The 21,456-nt window shown below is 48.1% G+C and overlaps 1 protein-coding gene across 1 annotated transcript in view; it reads left to right on the plus strand.

Annotated features, from left to right (window-relative positions):
- Positions 1-21,456, plus strand: part of NDUFA10 (NADH:ubiquinone oxidoreductase subunit A10) — a 78,608-nt gene that overhangs the window by 22,908 nt on the left and 34,244 nt on the right. Inside the window, exons 2-3 of the mRNA XM_063933264.1 lie at positions 1,333-1,501; positions 2,546-2,761. Of these exons, the coding sequence (XP_063789334.1) occupies positions 1,333-1,501; positions 2,546-2,761 (385 nt within the window). The remainder of the gene's footprint in view (positions 1-1,332; positions 1,502-2,545; positions 2,762-21,456) is intronic.

A 21,456-nucleotide genomic window follows, 5' to 3' on the forward strand; every position in this document is an offset into this window, starting at 1 on the left:
TTATTGTTGTGAGCCATCTTTTCAGAGGCTCCGCTGTTATCATACTGTTAACTGGGTTCAGATCACAGGTTGTACAGTGTGATTAGTGTGGCTGGTATGAGTCTTACCCGGGATTCAAAATCCTTCCTTATTGTGTACGCTCGTCCGGGCACAGTATCCTAACTGAGGCTTGGAGGAGGGTCATAGGGGGAGGAGCCAGTGCACACCACCTGATCCTAAAGCTTTTACTTTTGTGCCCTGTCTCCTGCGGAGCCGCTATTCCCCATGGTCCTTTCAGGAACCCCAGCATCCACTACGGACTCCGAGAAATAGAATTATCGGTAAGTAAATTCTTATTATAATGTACAAATTAGCAATATTGCTGATCGTAAAGTACTTTTCCGGAGAACTCTGTAAGGGTTGCATTTAGGATATGGACCCTCATGATGTTGGCAAATGGGATGACAGGGGTGTATCGCATTATTATGCAGGCAAAGTTAAAATGCAGTTTAAAGGCAGTGGCAGTATAACTGTAAAAAAATAATAATGATAAAACAGCACACCTGTACTTGCTTTAAGCAGCATTTTAACTATGTGGGCATTGTGTTGCTGACACACTCCTGCCGATCTCCTGCTTGCCAACATAACGATTGTCAATATCCTGAATTCATCCCAGATAAAGGGGGTAAATTCCAAGTTGATCGCAGCAGGATTTTTGTTAGCAGTTGGGCAAAACCATGTGCACTGCAGGGGAGGCAGATATAACATGTGCAGAGAGAGTTCGATTTGGGTGGGTTATTTTGTTTCTGTGCAGGGTAAATACTGGCTGCTTTATTTTTACACTGCAAATTAGATTGCAGATTGAACACACCCCACCCAAATCTAACTCTCTCTGCACATGTTAAATCTGCCTTCCCTGCAGTGCACATGGTTTTGCCCAACTGCTAACAAAAATCCTGCTGCGATCAACTTGGAATTACCCCCAAAGTTCTTGGTGAAAGTACTTAATGGTCAGCAACATGGCTACTTTTACATGTGCACAGGAATATTAGTAATATATGGTGATGAGCGCAGACAGACACCGCAATGGAACGTGACAACAACTGAACCACCCACCATTGGGCACAATACGGAACAACTTCTCGCACATATATGCACTGACTGTTAAAATGTCTGTCCTGATGATGGTCAATGCCATTATAAATGGTTTGCAAAATTCCCTTGCTGATTTGTCACATAGGAACTTAAGAAAACTGTTTATAGAGCAGGAAAACATATTCCTAATAGACTGTTTCCATTATAGTATTTAATCTGCTCTTATTTGTGTTCTTTATCTGTTTGCAATTCGCACAGGCACAGCTTCATGTCAGCTCAAGACAGGGGCTGAAGTATGGCTTCTGGGCATACATGCTGGGTGAGAGAACCACCAAAAGGTTTGGACCAAACAGCAAGATTATCACAGTTGATGGGAACCTGGCATCCGGCAAAGGAAAACTGGCACAGGAACTGGCTGACAATCTGGGTGAGATGATTCAGGCAGGCAAAACCAAATTCCCGGAAACAGCCCTGTCTTCACCCGAAAACGGGACTGTTTCTACCGAAAACACGTAGGTTCCACTGAACCTGTGTGTTTTTGGGAGACAATGTATTTTTTTTTTTTTAACAGGTGACCATATTGGATAGCCTGTAAAAAATACGGGTGAAACATCTGGAAAAAATCCAATGTAACTTCACCTGTAATTGGATCTCCCCCCTTCAGCTGAACACACTCCTTAAGATTATCTAACTAACCAACCATTTTGCTGGTTGGAACGAAAATCTAGTAATGTACTGGAGTAAATGACATTCATCCATTTGCTCCCGAATGCCAGGAAATGGATAAAAACTGTTGTTCAGACATAGGGGTATATTCGATAAGAGTCGGGTCCATTCCGACATGCAGTTGTCGGAATGGACCCGACAACCCCTATTCAAAAGAGCGGCCAAATCCGAATAGTCGGATTTGGCCGTTCCCTGTTTCCTGACCTGCTGCTGCTGTCAGCGCTGCTGGTGCGCTGACAGCAGCGGCAGAGGGAGCTGTCAGCGGCGTCGGGGGTGAAGGGGGAGCGGTCAGTGGTGCCGGGGGTGATCAGCGTGCATTCCGACAAGTCGAGTTTCCCGACTTGTCGGAATAAATGGGGCTGTAATGAATAGGTTGGAACCCCTTCCGACCTAAAACTGTTTGAAGCTGCCGTCTATCCGACAAGACGGCAGCTTCCGACATTTATTGAATATACCCCATATTGATTAAGTCAAATGGATTTAATCAATTTGAATGACTGTTATTGATCGCTTTACGGTGTTTGGGAACAAATAATAAATTGTCATTCACTCTCCTACATTACCAGATTTTATTTTCAACCAGTGAACTGGTTGGTTGGTTGGACAGATTTTCTTAAGGTATATGGCCAGCTTTACTGATAGCCAACAAATGCAGACGATTGAGAAGCTGTATTTGGCTACTATATTGCAACTTTATAGTGAGCATCTTACAGTATTCCTTCATGTCTGCGATTTTCATTCCCAGGTTTGAAATATTTTCCCGAAGCAGATGTGAATTATGTTAACAACTCTTACGGTGATGGAACAATCCTGCCCTCCAAGTTCAGCGGCCTTTGCAGCCTGCAAAAGTTTTATGAGGACCCCAGCTGCCCTGATGGCAACTCATACCGCTTGCAGGCGTGGCTGTTCAGCATGCGGATGATACAGTATTCTGACGCCTTGGAGCATTTGCTGAGAACAGGTAGCCAGGCGACAAATAATATTGTTGTAAGCGGTTTAGTGTTAGTTTGTATTTTTCTCAGTGGTATTCTAGTTACTATATGGAAGTCTGTAACATTGTTCACTAAATAATCTTATGGCTTGGATCGCTATTGAGACTGAAATTGCGATTGTCTCAAAACTGCTACTGCTAAAAATCACGTGACATGCCATCCAGAAATGTTAAGACTCCCACCGATGTGATCGCAACTCTGCGTATGCAGTTGCAGAAACCGTCGACAGTTGCGGTTGTCCCATGCTTACTCAGAAAAAGGCGGATGTAGTCGCACCGGCGCCATGTTTTTAATCACAAGCGATCGCAGCTGACGTGGGGTCTGCAAACGTGGCGCAGGTATGCAAACGCCTCTTCCTGATTTAGAGGGGAAAATAGGGTGTGGTCGTCCCCATTTTTCGGGAGTGGCGAGGCCAGGGACTGCGTGACGAGACATGGTTACCTTGGCCTTGGAAGCCGCACAGCGACGGCAAGGCTGAGAAAGCTCAAGCTTACTCAGCTTGCCGTCGCAGATGAACGATCACGATGCTCCTCTGAGATGCGATATTATTGCAAATGCAGGGAGGAGATGGCATGCGCCTCCTCCTGCATTTGCATTGCTAAGGACTGCAGATCCAAAGCTGCTGAGAGCAGAGAGAGCAGATCCAGAGATGGATAAATTAAAATGACTGATGTACTAATTAATTCACCTGTACTCGTGTATACACCTAAAACCTGTCAGGGTGCCTTTAGCACCGATTTTGGGAACCTCAGCTTTATGAGTAAACATCCCGCCAAATTATGCACATTTTTCATGCATACCTTTGAAAGATAAATACTCTGTTTATTTCCTGATTTGGGTGCAAGCTATCATCTATTTCTCCCAATGTTAAATGTTTAAGTAGATTGTATTTGTACACTTATCCTAATGTGCAGGTAGCCAGGAAAGTAGCGAGGGTGGCTCCAGTAGAGCGCGAGCTCCGGGCGCTGGAAAAGTTAGAGGGCGCGCTACCGCTCACCCCTTCCCCGCGGGCCACTGTACTGGCAGCCGCAGAACAGGAGAAGCACACTGACTCGGAGACTAGGTAGGGAACAGGGCAGGCCAGAGGCGACAGCAGGAGACACTGACAGCCGGCACATGCCGGAGCTCTGCCCACCCTCTTTATATGTCTCACTGTCTGCTTGTAGCTGTGCAGCAGGGTTACTTCTGTCCTGCCCAGGCTGCTGTGCCATCTCTCTGCCCCGGCTGCTGCAGCACTTCTCTCTACATTGATGTTGCAGCACCTCTCTCTGCCTCTCAGGAAATTTTATGTGATTTAATTGAGAGTTTGGGCGGGGAGGGGGGGGGGGGGTTGGGTCTGTGGGGGGGTCACATTTGGTGCATTGTTTTAATTGAGGCATTGAGAGATTTATCAGATTACCATGAGCTCCACAAGGTCCACCACCACCCTTGTCACCAATTTAGGATTTTTAAATATTGTTTCTTTTCAAATGTAACATGCCACCACGTGTTGGCTAGGCCCCCAATTCAGTATTCAGTATAGGGAAGGGGGGCACCAAAACATGCCCTTGCTCCAGGCACCATGGCGCCTAGCTATAAATCTGCTCGCCAATTTACAATCTATAGGATCTGTCTATCTACAGCTATCTCACATATTTCTGATGTTTATGTATTTATCTATTTCATAACTATCTAAGGGCAGATTAGATGGGCCAAGATCTTCTTATCTGCCATCAATTTCTATGTATCTAAGAGGGTGCTACTCCCTAAACTTTTGTACACTTTCCATAATTCACCAGTTCTTCTCCCCTCTGCTATTTACAGACAGAAAAACTATCTAATTTCTTCCCTGGCTGTGGGACAATGTGTTCCCTCCCTCACGAGCAGGTTGTTGACTGTCATTTCCCTGATGGTTTGTTGTAACAGTTTCACTGGGTTACTGCTAATCCTTACCGTACTCTTTTAAAAGAAGTGCTAGTATTGTGGGGTTGCAGGGGGAGGAGCTTAGAATTACAATGACAGTAGTTTGAGTGCGAAACTCCAGCCCATCTTGCAATCCCATGGTCCAGCGTCCCACAGCCTGCTTCAGAGAAAAGGATTCAATGGTAAGCGACCAAAAATCCTCTTTTTGCAAATTAAGCTGAAAGTTGTCAAAAAAAATCTGTCATGGCAAGTCTGACTGCGCATTTAGACTGTTCTAACTTAACAAAAAATGAATATTGCGTTGGTCCATGGTGGCTGTGCCACTACCAATTCTTAAAGAACTGGTAACCCCATCGCCAAGGGGCCACGCCCGATAGCCATGCAATAACAGCCACGGGTGGGTTTCTTTGCCTTAGGTTCCCAAGCCTGAAATTGGGTTTCTTTGCCTTAGGTTCCCAAGCCTGAAATTGGGTTTCTTTTGCCTTAGGTTCCCAAGCCTGAAATGGGGTTTCTTTTGCCTTAGGTTCCCAAGCCTGAATTTGAGCTACTTTATGATTCTCAAGCCAGAGCTGTTGCTTTAATTCATGGCAACAGAATTTTCATCAACGCTCACCACAGTTACTGGTTACTGTTAGCCTCTACCACCTCTGATGGGAGGCTGATCCACTTTTGAGGCCGCACCGCCGGTTTTGGTAACTGGGCCTGTCCAGTATGATTTTAAGCTGATGTAATATCCTGCTGTCCACCCTCAGCTTTAAGATCCTCAAAGACCTGGGCAAAATACTGGGGGTCAGCATGGAAGCGGAGCATCTTTGCACTCATTAGGTTGATAACATAGAGGCAACGATTCCAAAAGGCTTCCTTCGAGCATTCAACAGGGAACGGCATCAGTGGGTAGGAGAGCTCACTGCCCACGTATGCATAGGATACATACAGACATGTTGATAGACTTGCTAGTAGTTCCCACTCGCTGAGCAGCTCGGATGACATGACCTCTCGGCAGAGCATGTAGAGAAACGCTAGATTGGTCGGAGTGATGAAACTGACATTCCGCCAGTATTGATAGAGGAAGCTGTCTACAGCGGTTATCCATAGAGCAATATATGTTGGTGATAACTCCACGAATTCTTTACACCTGCGGCAGAGGAACTCCATTAGACAGCTGAACAGATCGCTGGTCGATGCCTGCACCGTATTGGATTTTGCAGGTGAGCGCACTTCCTGGTCTCTACCAGGTTCCTTGTCAGGAGCATCATGTGAGGCCTGTATTAAGGCTGGGAGATCCACACAGGATAGCATGGAATCCTTCCTGCTCTCAGTGATGAGGTGGGTAATGTTGGTTCCACCCATTTTGCCTTGCCTCCTCTTAGACATGAATCTCCTAAAGCGCGCGATGAGCGAACGTCTCTCGGCAGGTCTTGCAGTCTCGCTGTTCTCAGTGCGATGGTTCCCACTTGAGTCCTCATCAGGCCGCCTCGCCTTGCGGCAGCACGGAAATGGCATACAGTTCCACATTCTTCTTCAAGGAATGCCAGCAAATCCGGTGTCTGTAATCTGTGGTGAGTCTGATTGTAGAAAGTTATCCAATAGCTACGGTCTGTTTCCAGCACGTGACTGATGCTGCCCGGTTCAACACTAGGCAGCAATTGAGTCCAGCAGGTCGTAATCAGAGGTTTTCCCTGCTTACTGTGGCATTGTGACATCACTGTGATGCGTTATTTATGCAACTGAGCTGGTGATTGTGATGCGTTGTTTATGCAAATGAGCTGGTGACTTTTGTGCCTTTTTCTCTGACGTCCTAGTGGATGCTGGGAACTCCGTAAGGACCATGGGGAATAGCGGGCTCCGAAGGAGACTGGGCACTCTAAGAAAGAATTAGGACTACCTGGTGTGCACTGGCTCCTCCCTCTATGCCCCTCCTCCAGACCTCAGTTAGAATCTGTGCCCGGCTCGAGCTGGATGCACACTAGGGGCTCTCCTGAGCTTCTAGCAAAGAAAGTATATTTAGGTTTTTTATTTTCAGTGAGATCTGCTGGCAACAGACTCACTGCTACGAGGGACTTAGCTTCTAGGCTACTGGACACCATTAGCTCCAGAGGGATTGAACACAGGCCCAGCCTCGGTCGTCCGGTCCCGGAGCCGCGCCGCCGTCCCCCTTGCAGAGCCAGAAGCAAGAAGAACGTCCAGGAAATCGGCGGCTGAAGACTCCGGTCTTCATTAAGGTAGCGCACAGCACTGCAGCTGTGCGCCATTGCTCCCCATGCACACCTCACACTCCGATCACTGATGGGTGCAGGGTGCTGGGGGGGGGGGGCGCCCTGGGCTGCAATAAGATTACCTTACATTGGCAAAAAAATACACATAATTAGTCATTAAGACTATATATGTGTAGAATCCCCTGCCATATATCCATAAAAAAAGCGGGAGAAGTCCGCCATGAAGGGGGCGGGGCTATCTCCCTCAGCACACTGGCGCCATTTCCTCTCACAGCTCCGCTGAAAGGACGCTCCCCAGGCTCTCCCCTGCAGTTTCCAGGCTCAATAGGGTAAAAAAGAGAGGGGGGGCACTAAATTTAGGCGCAAATACTATATATATAGCTGCTATAGGGTAAAATCACTCATTATAGTGTACAGTACATCCCTGTGATCTATAGCGCTGTGGTGTGTGCTGGCATACTCTCTCTCTGTCTCCCCAAAGGACTTTGTGGGGTCCTGTCCTCAGTCAGAGCATTCCCTGTGTGTGTGCGGAGTGTCGGTACGGCTGTGTCGACATGTTTGATGAGGAGGCTTATGTGGAGGCGGAGCAGGTGCCGATAAATGTGATGTCACCCCCTGCGGAGTCGACACCTGAGTGGATGGATATGTGGAAGGAATTACGTGACAGTGTCAACTCCTTACATAAGAGGTTTGATGACATAGCAGATGTGGGACAGCCGGCTTCTCAGTCCGTGCCTGCCCAGGCGTCTCAAAAGCCATCAGGGGCTCAAAAACGCCCGCTACCTCAGATGGCAGACACAGATGTCGACACGGATACTGACTCCAGTGTCGACGACAATGAGACTAGTGTACATTCCAATAGGGCCATCCGTTACTTTTTGGTCAGCGGTGAGGTCACTTTCGGTCAACCGCTGAGCAGAAAGTTCCCACCATTGGTTACAATGGAGCGCATAGGCGCTACATTGTAACACTGCCGTGTGCCGCCTGTCAGACAGTACAGGAGCACACAGCCGATCAGGAGGGTGCTACAACGTGGCGCTCCCTGATTGGCTGAAGAAACCCACTTAGACATCAGTCAGAGTGGGTTTCTGGCATTCGGGGAAAGGGGACCCATGTGAAAACATGGGTCCCCTTTCAGTGCGTGGCTCGGGTATCCGTTTTATTTTTTTAATCAAGTACGTGGATTACAAAAGGATTATCCGAGGAGCCTGGTACCCTGGATCTGGTGAGTATAATTTATTCAACAGGTACCCCATGGATTCTACTGGAGAAGAGGACCGACCCTCGTGTGAACATAAGGTAAGTATGTATGTATGTTTGTGTGGATGGATGTAATAAAACTTTACTTTCAAGGTGTGTGTGTATTGTCTTTTTTTGGGTATTTTTTTAGTAGTAGTACTACAGGTACCAGCGGGCCCGTTTTTCCGCCGCATGCTGGTACTTGTGGTTCTCCAAGTACCAGCATGCGGGGGAGGCTTGCTGGGCCTTGTAGTACTGCTACTAAAAACAATATCAATCACTTTTACAAAAAGGCTATCAGCCCCCCATCCGCAGCCCATTGGATGGGGGGGGACAGCCTCGGGCTTCACACCTGGCCCTTGGGTGGCTGGGGGGGGGGGGACCCCTTGATTGAAGGGGTCCCCACTCCCCCAGGGTACCCCGGCCAGGGGTGACTAGTTGGATATTTGATGCCACGGCCGCAGGGCACGGTATAAAAGTGACCCCCGGCTGTGGCATTATCTGTCCAGCTAGTGGAGCCCGGTGCTGGTTTTAAAAATACGGGGGACCCCTACGCTTTTTGTCCCCCGTATTTTTGGAACCAGGACCAGGCGCAGAGCCCGATGCTGGTTGCTTAAATATGGGGGAACCCCTGTCCATTTTTTTCCCATATTTCTGCAACCAGGATCGGCTCAAAGAGCCCGAGGCTGGTTATGCTTAGGAGGGGGGACCCCACGCAATTTTTTATCAAAAAATTAACACTTTCCCACCCCTTCCCACTGATATACATGCACGGATCTCATGGATCCGTGCATGCCTATCCAATCACGGCTCAAAAAAGCAGGTCTGTTTTTTTTTAGCACTTTTTTACGAGTTGTATTTTTTCACGGCAGTGTTTTTTTTTTTTTTGCTTTGCACTTCTCAGTAAATGACCGAGATTCATATCTAAACAGCCGCGTTTTGACCGATGGTGTATTCATTCGTATTTTTATTCTTGGACTTGCAAAAAAATACGAATGGCCTCATCACTGCCGTGATTTCTGCTTAGTAAATTCCCGAGATGACACTTTGAAGAAAAAACGGCATCTCGGTCAAAATCGGGACCTTAGTAAATATACCCCGTAGTCTTATACATGAGAGATGCACAGAGGGATATTTGCCAACTGGCATCTAGAATAAATGCAATGTCCATTTCTGCCAGGAGAGTATTATGGACTCTGCAGTGGACAGGTGATGCGGATTCTAAAAGGCACATGGAGGTTTTGCCTTACAAGGGTGAGGAATTGTTTGGGGATGGTCTCTCGGACCTCGTTTCCACAGCGACGGCTGGGAAGTCGACATTTTTACCCCATGTTCCCTCACAGCCAAAGAAAGCACCGTATTATTAGGTACAGTCCTTTCGGCCCCAGAAAGGCAAGCGGGTTAAAGGCGCGTCCTTTCTGCCCAGAGGCAGAGGTAGGGGGAAAAAGCTGCACCAAACAGCAAGTTCCCAGGAACAAAAGTCCTCTCCCGCTTCCTCTAAGTCCACAGCATGACGCTGGGGCTCCACAGGTGGAGCCAGGTGCGGTGGGGGCCCGTCTCCGGAACTTCAGCGACCAGTGGGTTCGCTCACGGGTGGATCCCTGGATTCTACAAGTGGTATCTCAGGGGTACAAGCTGGAATACGAGACGTCTCCCCCTCGCCGTTTCCTCAAATCAGCCTTGCCAACTACTCCCCCAGACAGGGAGGCGGTGCTGGAGGCGATTCACAAGCTGTACTCCCAGCAGGTGATAACCAAAGTACCCCTCCTTCAACAGCTACGGGGTTACTATTCCACAATGTTTGTGGTACCGAAACCGGACGGTTCGGTGAGACCCATTTGAAATTTGAAATCCTTGAACACTTATATAAGAAGGTTCAAGTTCAAAATGGAATCGCTCAGGGCGGTTATTGCAAGCCTGGACGAAGGGGATTACATGGTATCACTGGACATCAAGGATGCTTACCTGCATGTCCCCATTTACCATCCTCACCAGGAGTACCTCAAATTTGTGGTACAAGATTGTCATTACCAATTCCAGACGTTGCCGTTTGGTCTATCCACGGCTCCGAGGGTATTTACCAAGGTAATGGCCGAAATGATGATACTCCTTCGAAAGACGGGAGTTTTAATTATCCCGTACTTGGACGATCTCCTGATAAAGGCGAGGTCCAGGGAGCAGTTGTTGGTCGTGGTAGCACTATCTCGGGAGGTGCTACAACAGCATGGCTGGATTCTAAATATTCCAAAGTCACAGCTGGTCCCTACGACACGTCTACTGTTCCTGGGGATGGTTCTGGACACGGAACAGAAAAAAGTGTTTCTCCCGGAGGAGAAGGCCAAGGAGCTGTCATCTCTAGTCAGAGAGGCCTCCTAAAACCAAAACAGGTGTCGGTGCATCACTGCACGCGGATCCTGGGAAAGATGGTAGCTTCCTACGAAGCAATTCCATTCGTCAGGTTCCATGCAAGAACCTTTCAGTGGGACCTGTTGGACAAGTGGTCCGGATCGCATCTTCAGATGCATCGGCTGATAACCCTGTCTCCAAGGACCAGGGTGTCTCTGCTGTGGTGGCTGCAAAGTGCTCATCTTCAAGAGGGCCGCAGATTCGGCATACAGGACTGGGTCCTGGTGACCACGGATGCCAGCCTTCGAGGCTGGGGGGCAGTCACACAGGGAAGAAACTTCCAAGGGCTATGGTCAGGTCAGGAGACTTCCCTACACATAAATATTCTGGAACTGAGGGCCATTTTCAATGCTCTAAGTCAGGCAAAACCCCTGCTTCAAAACCAGCCGGTACTGATCCAGTCAGACAACATCACGACAGTCGCCCATGTAAACCGACAGGGCGGCACAAGAAGCAGGACGGCGATGGCAGAAGCCACAAGGATTCTCCGATGGGCGGAAAATCACTTGTTAGCACTGTCAGCAGTGTTCATTCCGGGAGTGGACAACTGGGAAGCAGACTTCCTCAGCAGACACGACCTCCACCCGGGAGAGAGGGGACTTCATCCGGAAGTCTTCCAACTGATTGTAAACCGTTGGGAAAAGCCACAGGTGGACATGATGGCGTCCCGCCTAAACAAAAAGCTAGAAAGATATTGCGCCAGGTCGAGAGACCCTCAGGCGATAGCTGTGGACGCTCTAGTGACACCGTGGGTGTACCGGTCGGTTTATGTGTTCCCTCCTCTTCCTCTCATACCAAAGGTACTGAGGATAATAAGGAGAAGAGGAGTAAGAACTATACTCATTGTTCCGGATTGGCCAAGAAGAGCTTGGTACCCGGAACTTCAAGAAATGATCTCAGAGGACCTATGGCCTCTGCCGCTCAGACAGGACCTGCTGCAGCAGGGGCCCTGTCTGTTCCCAAACTTACCGCGGCTGCGTTTGACGGCATGGCGGTTGAACACCGGATCCTGAAGGAAAAGGGAATTCCGGAGGAAGTCATTCCTACGCTGATTAAAGCTAGGAAAGAAGTGACCGCAAACCATTATCACCGCATTTGGCGAAAATATGTTGCGTGGTGTGAGGCCAGGAAGGCCCCAACGGAGGAATTTCAGCTGGGCCGTTTTCTGCACTTCCTACAGTCAGGGGTGACTATGGGCCTCAAATTGGGTTCCATTAAGGTCCAGATTTCGGCTCTATCGATTTTCTTCCAGAGAGAACTGGCTTCACTACCTGAAGTTCAGACTTTTGTTAAGGGAGTGCTGCATATTCAGCCCCCTTTTGTGCCTCCAGTGGCACCTTGGGATCTCAACGTGGTGTTGGATTTCCTAAAGTCACATTGGTTTGAGCCACTTAAAACCGTGGAATTGAAATATCTCACGTGGAAAGTGGTCATGTTGTTGGCCTTGGCCTCGGCCAGGCGTGTATCAGAATTGGCGGCTTTGTTATGTAAAAGCCCTTATCTGATTTTCCATATGGATAGGGCAGAATTGAGGACTCGTCCCCAGTTTCTCCCTAAGGTGGTATCAGCTTTTCATCTGAACCAACCTATCGTGGTGCCTGCGGCTACAGAAGACTTGGAGGCTTCCAAGTTGTTGGACGTAGTCAGGGCCCTGAAAATTTATGTTTCCAGGACAGCTGGAGTCAGAAAGACTGACTCGCTATTTATCCTGTATGCGCCCAACAAGTTGGGTGCACCTGCTTCAAAGCAGACTATTGCTCGCTGGATCTGTAGTACGATTCAGCTTGCACATTTTGCGGCTGGACTGCCGCATCCTAAATCAGTGAAAGCCCATTCCACAAGGAAGGTGGGCTCTTCTTGGGCGGCTGCCCGAGGGGGTCTCGGCTCTACAACTTTGCCGAGCAGCTACTTGGTCGGGGTCAAACACATTTGCTAAATTCTACAAGTTTGACACCCTGGCTGAGGAGGACCTAGAGTTTGCCCTTTCGGTGCTGCAGAGTCATCCGCACTCTCCCGCCCGTTTGGGAGCTTTGGTATAATCCCCATGGTCCTTACGGAGTCCCAGCATCCACTTAGGACGTCAGAGAAAATGAGAATTTACTCACCGGTAATTCTATTTCTCGTAGTCCGTAGTGGATGCTGGGCGCCCATCCCAAGTGCGGATTGTCTGCAATACTTGTATATAGTTATTGTTTAACTAAAGGGTTATTGTTGAGCCATCTGTTGAGAGGCTCAGTTGTTGTCATACTGTTAACTGGGTATTGTATCACGAGTTATACGGTGTGATTGGTGTGGCTGGTATGAGTTTTACCCGGGATTCAAAATCCTTCCTTATTGTGTCAGCTCTTCCGGGCACAGTATCCTAACTGAGGTCTGGAGGAGGGTCATAGGGGGAGGAGCCAGTGCACACCAGTTAGACCAAAAGCTTTCTTTTAGTTGTGCCCAGTCTTCTGCGGAGCCGCTATTCCCCATGGTCCTTACGGAGTCCCAGCATCCACTACGGACTACGAGAAATAGAATTACCGGTGAGTAAATTCTTGTTTTTCTTTCAGAAACAATTGGCTGCCCTCCCTGAGGTTCAGACCTTTTTGAAGGGAGTTCTGCACATCCAACCTCCCTTTGTACTGCCTACGGCGCCTTGGGACCTTAACGTGGTGTTGCAGTTCCTCCAGTCGGATTGGTTTGAACCTGTACAGGAGGTAGAGGACAAATTTATTACGTGGAAGCCGGTCACGTTGTTGGCCTTAGCTTCTAGTAGACTTGTGTCCGAGCTGGGGGCTTTATCCTGTAAAAGCCCTAATTTGATCTTCCATGAAGATAGAGCTGAGCACCAGACACGTCAGCAGTTTCTTCCAAAGGTTGTGTCGGCATTTCAACCAACCTATTGTGGTGCCATGGCTACTGACTCCTTAATTACATCAAAGTCCTTGGATGTCGTAAGGGTTCTGAAGATATATGTGAAGAGAACTTCTCGTCACAGAAAGTTGGTCTCTCTCTGTTTGTCCTATATGATCCCAAGAAAATTGGGTGTCCTGCTTCTATGCAGACGATCTCTTGCTGGATCAGGTTCACTATCCAGCACGCTTATTCTACCGCAGGACTGCCGTGTCCAAAATCTGTTAAGGCCCACTCTACTCGTAAGGTGGGGTCTTCCTGGGCGGCTGCCCGGGGTGTCTCGGCAGTGTAACTTTGCTGAGCTGCAACTTGGTCTGGGTCGAACACGTTTGCAAAGTTTTACAAGTTTGTTACTTTGGCTACTGATGATCTGAAGTTCAATCAATCAGTTCTGCAGGAGCCTCCGCTCTCTCCCTCCCATTCTGGGAGCTTTGGTACATCCCCATGGTACTAATGTGGATCCCAGCATCCTCTAGGACGCAAGAGAAAATAGGATTTTAATTACCCACCGGTAAATCCTTTTCTCGTAGTCCGTAGAGGATGCTGGGCACCCACCCAGCGCTTCGTTTTCCTGCAAGTGTTTTTTGGTTCAGTACAACTTCGTTTTAGTTGAGTACTGCATTGTTACTTGGTGAGTAATGTTTCAGCTGTTGCTGAGTAGTTCAAGCTAGTTGACTTGACATGCCTTGTATGTGTGAGCTGGTATGAATCTCACCACTATCTGTGTATAATCCTTCTCTCAAAGTATGTTGTCTCCTCGGGCACAGTTTCTAGACTGAGTCTGGTAGGAGGGGCATAGAGGGAGGAGCCAGCCCACACTCTCAAACTCTTAAAGTGCCAGTGGCTCCTGGTGGACTCGTCTATACCCCATGGTACTAATGTGGACCCCAGCATCCACTACGGACTACGAGAAATAGAATTATCGGTAAGTAAATTCTTATTTTTACCCCTCTCCTGCCCCCTACCATAACCCTTAGGTGGTGCCATCTAGGGCTAACCTGTGGGGAGGTGGCGGCTACGGCTAACAACCCCCCTTAGTGCATATACCCTGATACTCACCTTCGACATTCCGGCAGTCTGTGTTCCGGTGTCTGTCACACAATTGCCAGAATACAGGCCGCCGGGACGCCGACCACATCCCCTATCTCCAATTTATTATTCTTTTAGTAACAGTTTCTTCGATAGCGCAGCAAATTCTGTTGCGCTTTATATTTGGAAACAACAGAGATGAAACAAAACTGGGTAATAACAGTCATAGAGGCAGGAAGGCCCTGCTCGCAAGCAGGGGTGTACCGAGGGTGGCTCCAGTGGAGCGCGAGCTCTGGGCGCGGAATAGTTAGAGGGCACGCTGCCACCCACCCACACACCCTTCCCACAGGCCACTGTACTGGCAGCCACAGAACAGGAGAAGCAGGGGGCACACACTGACTCGGAGACTAGGTAGGGAACAGGGCAGGCCAGAGGTGACAGCAGGAGACACTGACAGCCGGCACATGCCGGAGCTCTGCCCACCCTCTTTATATGTCTCACTGTCTGCTTGTAGCTGTGCAGCAGGGTTACGTCTGTCCTGCCTAGGCTGCTGTGCCATCTCTCTGCCCCGGCTGCTGCAGCACTTCTCTCTACATTGATGTTGCAGCACCTCTCTCTGCCTCTCAGGAAATTCTGGGACATTATTTTCATTGAAGCATAGTGGGATTATCAGGTCTGGATATCAGTTCTAGGGTTAAGGCATTGGGGACTATGAAATAGTGTATGTGGGGGGGCAATTTTGATGCAGTATTAGGGGGGGTTTGGGTCTGTGGGGGGGGGGGGTCCACATTTGGGGCATTTATTTTAATTGAGGCATTGGGAGAATTTCAGATTACCATGAGCTCCACAAGGTCTGCCACCACCCTTGTCACCAATTTAGGATTTTTAAATATTGTTTCTTTTCAAATGTAACATGCCACCACGTGTTGGCTAGGCCCCCAATTCAGTATTCAGTATAGGGGAGGGGGGCACCAAAACATGCCCTTGCTCCTGGCACTATGGCGCCAAGCTATACATCTGCAGGTAACACACGTCTGTCAAAAACACACAAAAAAATAAATAAAAAATAAATAAATAAATAAATATATATATATATATATATATATGAATAATTTTTATTGCTCTTACGTCCTAGAGGATGCTGGGGTCCACATTAGTACCATGGGGTATAGACGGGTCCACTAGGAGCCATTGGCACTTTAAGAGTTTAATAGTGTGGGCTGGCTCCTCCCTCTATGCCCCTCCTACCAGACTCAGTTTAGAAAATGTGCCCGGTTGAGCTGGTCACAGCTAGGGGAGCTCCTAGAGCTTTTCTGGTTTTATTGTTTTTTTTAAGAGATGTTAGGCGCAGGGAGGCTGCTGGCAACAGCCTCCCTGCTTCGTGGGACTTAGGGGGGGTAGTAGTATCCAACCCTTGAGGTTAATGGCCACTATCTCCGCTGACAGGACACTGAGCTCCTGAGGGTGATCGCAAGCCCTCGAGGCAACCGTTCACTCCCGCAGAATGCTGCCACCCCTAACAGAGCCAGAAGATCCCGGTGGTGAGTATGACGCCGGCGCCCCGGTAAGCGGGTCGCCGGCGAGAATGGTGGCATAAGGGTGGGAGTGCAGCGTTGAAGCTGCGCTCCGAAGGGCTCAGAGGTACAAAGGTGCGGCGCTGTGAGGGGCGCCCTGGCCCAGCGCAATACCCTCAAAACTGGTCAATTTAGCTATCGGGCTGTGTACTGCTGCTAGCAAGTGTTTTACCTCAGGCCAGCATAATCTCATAAGAGCGGGAAGACGCGCCTTTACAGGGGGCGGAGCTTCTTTTCAGAGCAGACCCAGCACTCACCAGTGCCATTTTTATCCCTGCAGATCACACACACAGATGCTGATGGGGAGCGCTGACCCTCCACATAACTCCAACTATCCTGTTCGGTACCAGGGGTTATAGAAGGAAGCGGGGAGAGTGTTTTAATCACATTTTCTCATACGTCCTAGAGGATGCTGGGGATGCTTCAAGAACCATGGGGTATAGACAGGATCCGCAGGAGACATGGGCACTTTAAGACTTTAAAAGGGGTGTGAACTGGCTCCTCCCTCTATGCCCCTCCTCCAGACTCCAGTTAAATTCTGTGCCCAGAGAGACTGGTCACACACTGAGGAGCTCTACTGAGTTTCTTGGAAAAGACTTTGTTAGGTTTATTATTTTCAGGGAGCACTGCTGGCAACAGTCTCCCTGCATCGTGGGACTGAGGGGAGAGAAGCAGACCTACTTCTGTGAGTTCAACGGCCCTGCTTCTTAGGCTACTGGACACCATTCGCTCCAGAGGGTCTGATCACTTGGTACGCCTAGCTGCTCGTTTCCGGAGCCGCACCGTCACCCCCCTTGCAGAGCCAGAAGAAAGAAGCCGGGTGAGTAAATGAAGAACAGAAGACTTCAGTGACGGCAGAAGACTTTGTGGCTCTGAGGTACCGCGCTGCGCACCATTGCTCCCACATACAAGCGGCACTACAAGGGTGCAGGGTGCAGGGGATGCGCCCTGGGCAGTATGTATACCTCAGATAGAGACTGGCAAGAGAGATATTATGTGCCTGGGCACTTAATACAGACCCCCGCTAGTATAAATATATAGAAAATAGCGGGGCTGAAGCGCGCCATTAAGGGGGCGTGGCTTAGCCCTCACAGCTCTATCCAGCGCCATTTTCTCCTCAAAAACGCTGGCCCTGCCAATAAAGCACTGCTGAACAGATCACAGTGAAAAACGGGGTGGGGTGGGGGGGGCACAGTTTAGTGCAATATATGTTAGAAATAAAGCTCAATATATAATGAGTATGGTGTAAATAGAACTGGTAAACGTCTGCTGTGTTTCCCTGATAGAAAGTACTGTGTCTATTCCTTACAGTCGGCATGTCTGAGGCTGAGAGCTCTGCCACAAACGGCTATGGGAATGTCTCTGTCGGCACTGCCGACTCCTGATGGTACTTGGTTCATGTAAATAAGTGTCAACATGTCAGTAGATGTATGCTTTTCCAATGAGAAAACTATATGGGAGACACAGACGTGTGTGGGTGACCCTGTTGGCAACGACTAATCTGACTGGGTAAAAAATTTTTTACATGATAATGTGATGCATTTCAGAAAGCTATACCTATATGTGTGTGTATATATATATATATATATATATATATATATATATATATATATATATATATATATATATATATGGTACGGTTGCATAGATCTGTGGCTCGAACACAGACGTAGTAATTTCGTGGAGGGCGTAATATTAATAATATATTTCCCTCAGACCCCTCGGGGTCGCAAAAATGTTTTGTTGCCCAGTTACTACTCCCTGATATCGTCACGAATACTATTTCTTATGTCGACCATGATGTTTCCTGATTAGATCCACAACATTGGCATTCAGTACATGTTTCATACACATTAAGAACGTATTAACGTCACTAGGGACCCTGCTGTTCCTGACAAAAATATATATAGATACAGATATATATATATATATATATATATGTGTGTATATGTGTATTTAAGTGTGTATATTCATATTAAAATTTATAATGAATGCTGAAGTAAAGTTATTCCTTCTCATGTGCTGGTCGCTCTGTTGAAAAAGTTCTAGGTCAGCCGTGACAAGATGGTTTCAAATCCTCATGAGAAGTCCGAGTGTTTATTCTTTTCCCGCCGTGGATAGAATAAAGTGAGAGTCAACCCCTGTTCTGCACGGGGCCCTGTCACAAAGGATCGTATACAGGAAGCTAAGTGATATTTTAATTATATGCTTTGATATATTTGCATTACATGCGCATGGGGGAGTGCTTGTATTCAGAAATGGTCGGTTACCTTGTCATCCAAAATAATTACCCTGGGGAGAGATGGGATACTCCTTACGTTGGGTCATATCTAGAACATTGCAGCATACTGCCGTGCGACTACAAGAGGTATGTGGATTCACCAATGGAATGCTGAGACTGACTTCCGAGAATTACTGGAGTATCTTCCCTATGAAGGTGAAACCTGGTTTGGGGATAGCTTTGTTAAGTTGATCTCGGCAGATACCACTGGTGAGTCTACCTTCTTGAGCTATGTTCCCTCACAACGGTTGGTGACGCATTTTTGTAGGATGCAGTCATTTTGAACGGATGGATACCATTTTTCCCCTTCTTTGCAGGTAGAGGAAGGTGAAAAGGTAAGGGGTCAGCAGCCTTTTCAAGTTTGCAGAAGCAGAAATCGTCCTCTGTTTCTACCACATCCACCGCATGTCGCTGGGTCTATCTTGCGGGAGCCCACACTAGTGGGAACACGTCTAATACTCTTAAGTCAGTCCTGGAATGGACAGGGACCAGTGAGTTAAGAATAGAGTTTCAAGGGGGACATACTGGAGTTTCCAGATGATTCCACTCACTGTTTTTTCAAATAGATTTTACCGATTCTCCTCTGGACGGGGAGGTAGTATGCGATGTCGTACAAGAGTTGGGTCAGGATCAGGACATTGTCCTGCTGTCCCTGACACACACACAAAAAAAAAAAAAAAGCTGTTATTTAAGCTTTTTCGTGCTTCTGAGCCCGGACAGCTCGGTCAGAACAATCCCAAAAATTTCTACTTAAGAAGTTGAACTATAAGATGGAATCTCTCAGGGCAGGGATCTCCAATCTGTAAGAGGAGAAAGAGGGTTTAAGTGCGGTTTCTTCCGCATTAGGCTTACCTGGATTTGCTATTCAGGATTGTCATTGCCATTTCACCGGAGTGATGGCAGTATGATGGTTTTCCTTAAATAGTAAAAGCCATTATTATTCTGTACTGGGACGCTCTCCTAACTACGGCGAGGTCAAGAAACAAGTGTTACAAATTGTTGTTTCTTTCTGACCGTTCTTCAACACATTGGTTGGCTCCTGAACTTGCCAGAATCACTGTTGATCCCAATGACACGGATGTCGGAGTTGGGAATAAGGTTAGATACAGAACTGTTGAGAGTTTGGTTTTTCCAGTGGAAACAGATCTGAGGATCCAGAGTCTGATCAAATTGGCAACAGTGTAAATCCATCAATACGTTCCGTTGATGAAGAAGATGGTTGCGGCCTACGAGGCCATTCGGTGAGCAGGTTAAATGCCAGAGTAATTTTAGCGGGACCAGTTGGACCTGTGGTCCGGGTCTCACCTGCACATGCACCGGAAAATAATCCTATTTTCCAGGACCAGAATATCTCTCCTGTGGTGGCTGCACAGTTCTCACCTCCTAGAGGGACGAAGGTCGGGATCCAGGATTAGATCCTGGTGTCCATGGATACAAGTCTCCGAGGCTGGGGAGCAGTCTTTCCAGGGGAAGAATTTCCTGGGAAAAAGGTCAAGCCGGGAAGCTTGTCTGCAATAAGCATTCTGGAATTAAGGGCTATTTACAACGGCCGTCTGCAAGCTGAACATCTTCGCGATCTGCCCGTCTTAATTCAGTCGGACTACTTAACAGCAGTGGCGTAAGTAAACCGCTAGGGCGGAACGAAGAACAAAGCGTCAATGGCAGAAGCCACAAGAGTTTTCCGCTGGGCGGAAAGGCATGTAAATGCCCTACTAGCGGTCTTCATTCCGGGTGTAGACAACTGGGAAACAGACTTCCTCAGCAGACACGATCTCCATCCAGGAGAGTGGAGTCTTCATCAAGTGGGTTTCACAAAAGTGACAAGTCTTTGGGGAATTCCTCAAATAGACATGATGGCGTCTCGCCTCAACAAGAAACTTCAGAGATATGGTCCCAGGTCAAGGGTCCCTCAAGCAATAGCGGTGGACGCCCTGGTGACACCATGGGTGTTTCAGTCAGTCTATGTGTTCCCTCCATTTCTACTCTTTCCGAAGGGATAAAGATCATAAGAAGAACAAAGGTTCAGGCGATCCTCATTGTTCCGGACAGGCCAAGGAGGGCTTGCTATCCAGATCTTCAAGAATTACTCATCGAAGATCCCTGGTCTCTTCCTCTGCGAGAGGACCTGTTACAGCAAGGACCATGCCTGTATCAAGACTTACCGCAGCTGCGTTTGATGGCATGGCGATTGAATGCCATATCCTAGCCCGAAAGGGTATTCCCAGTGAAGTCATTCCCACACTGCTTCAGGCTAGAAAAGAAGTAACTGTGATGCTTTACCACCGTATTTGGAGAAAAAATGTGTCTTGGTGGGAATCCAGGAAGGCTCCAACTAAAAAATTTCAGCTGGGGCAGTTGCACCACTTTTTGCAAGCAGGTGTGGATGCGGGCCTAAAGTTAGGCTCCATTAGTGTACAAATTTCGTCCTTCTCTATTTTCTTTAAGAAAGAATTGGCCTCCCTTCCAGAAGTTCAGACCTTCGTGAAGGGCGTGCTGCACATCCAACCTCCGTTTGTGCCCCCTGTGGCACCGTGGGATCTTACGTGGTGTTGCAATTCCTTCAATCTCATTGGTTTGAACCTTTGCGTAAGGTTGAGTTAAAATTCCTTACTTGGAAAGTGGTCATGCTGTTGGCCTTGGCATCCGCGAGGCGGGTGTCTGTATTGGCAGCTTTGTCTCACAAAAGCCCCTATTTAATCTTCCATGCAGATAGAGTGGAGTTGAGAACTCGTCAGCAATTTCTGCCAAAAGTGGTTTCATCGTTTCACGTAAACCAGCCTATTGTGGTGCCAGTGGCTACTGATGCCATGGCGGAATCGAAGTCTCTCGATGTGGTCAGAGCTGTGACAACCTATGTCGCCAGAAGGGCTCAGGTTAGGAAAACAGAGGCTCTGTTTGTCCTGTGGGCTCCAAACAAGATTGGGGCTCCTGCTTCCAAACAGACTATTGTACGCTGGATCTGTAATACGATTCAGCAGGCTCATTCTACGCCGAAAGGTGGGCTCATCCTGGGCGGCTGCCGAGGGGTCTCGGCATTACAGCTTTGCCGAGCTGCTGTTTGGTTGGGATCAAACACCTTCGCGAAGTTTACAAGTTTGATACCCTGGCTGAGGAGGACCTCT

This window comes from Pseudophryne corroboree, chromosome 7 (assembly GCF_028390025.1).
Source record: "Pseudophryne corroboree isolate aPseCor3 chromosome 7, aPseCor3.hap2, whole genome shotgun sequence".
Classification (NCBI taxonomy): Eukaryota; Metazoa; Chordata; class Amphibia; order Anura; family Myobatrachidae; genus Pseudophryne; species Pseudophryne corroboree.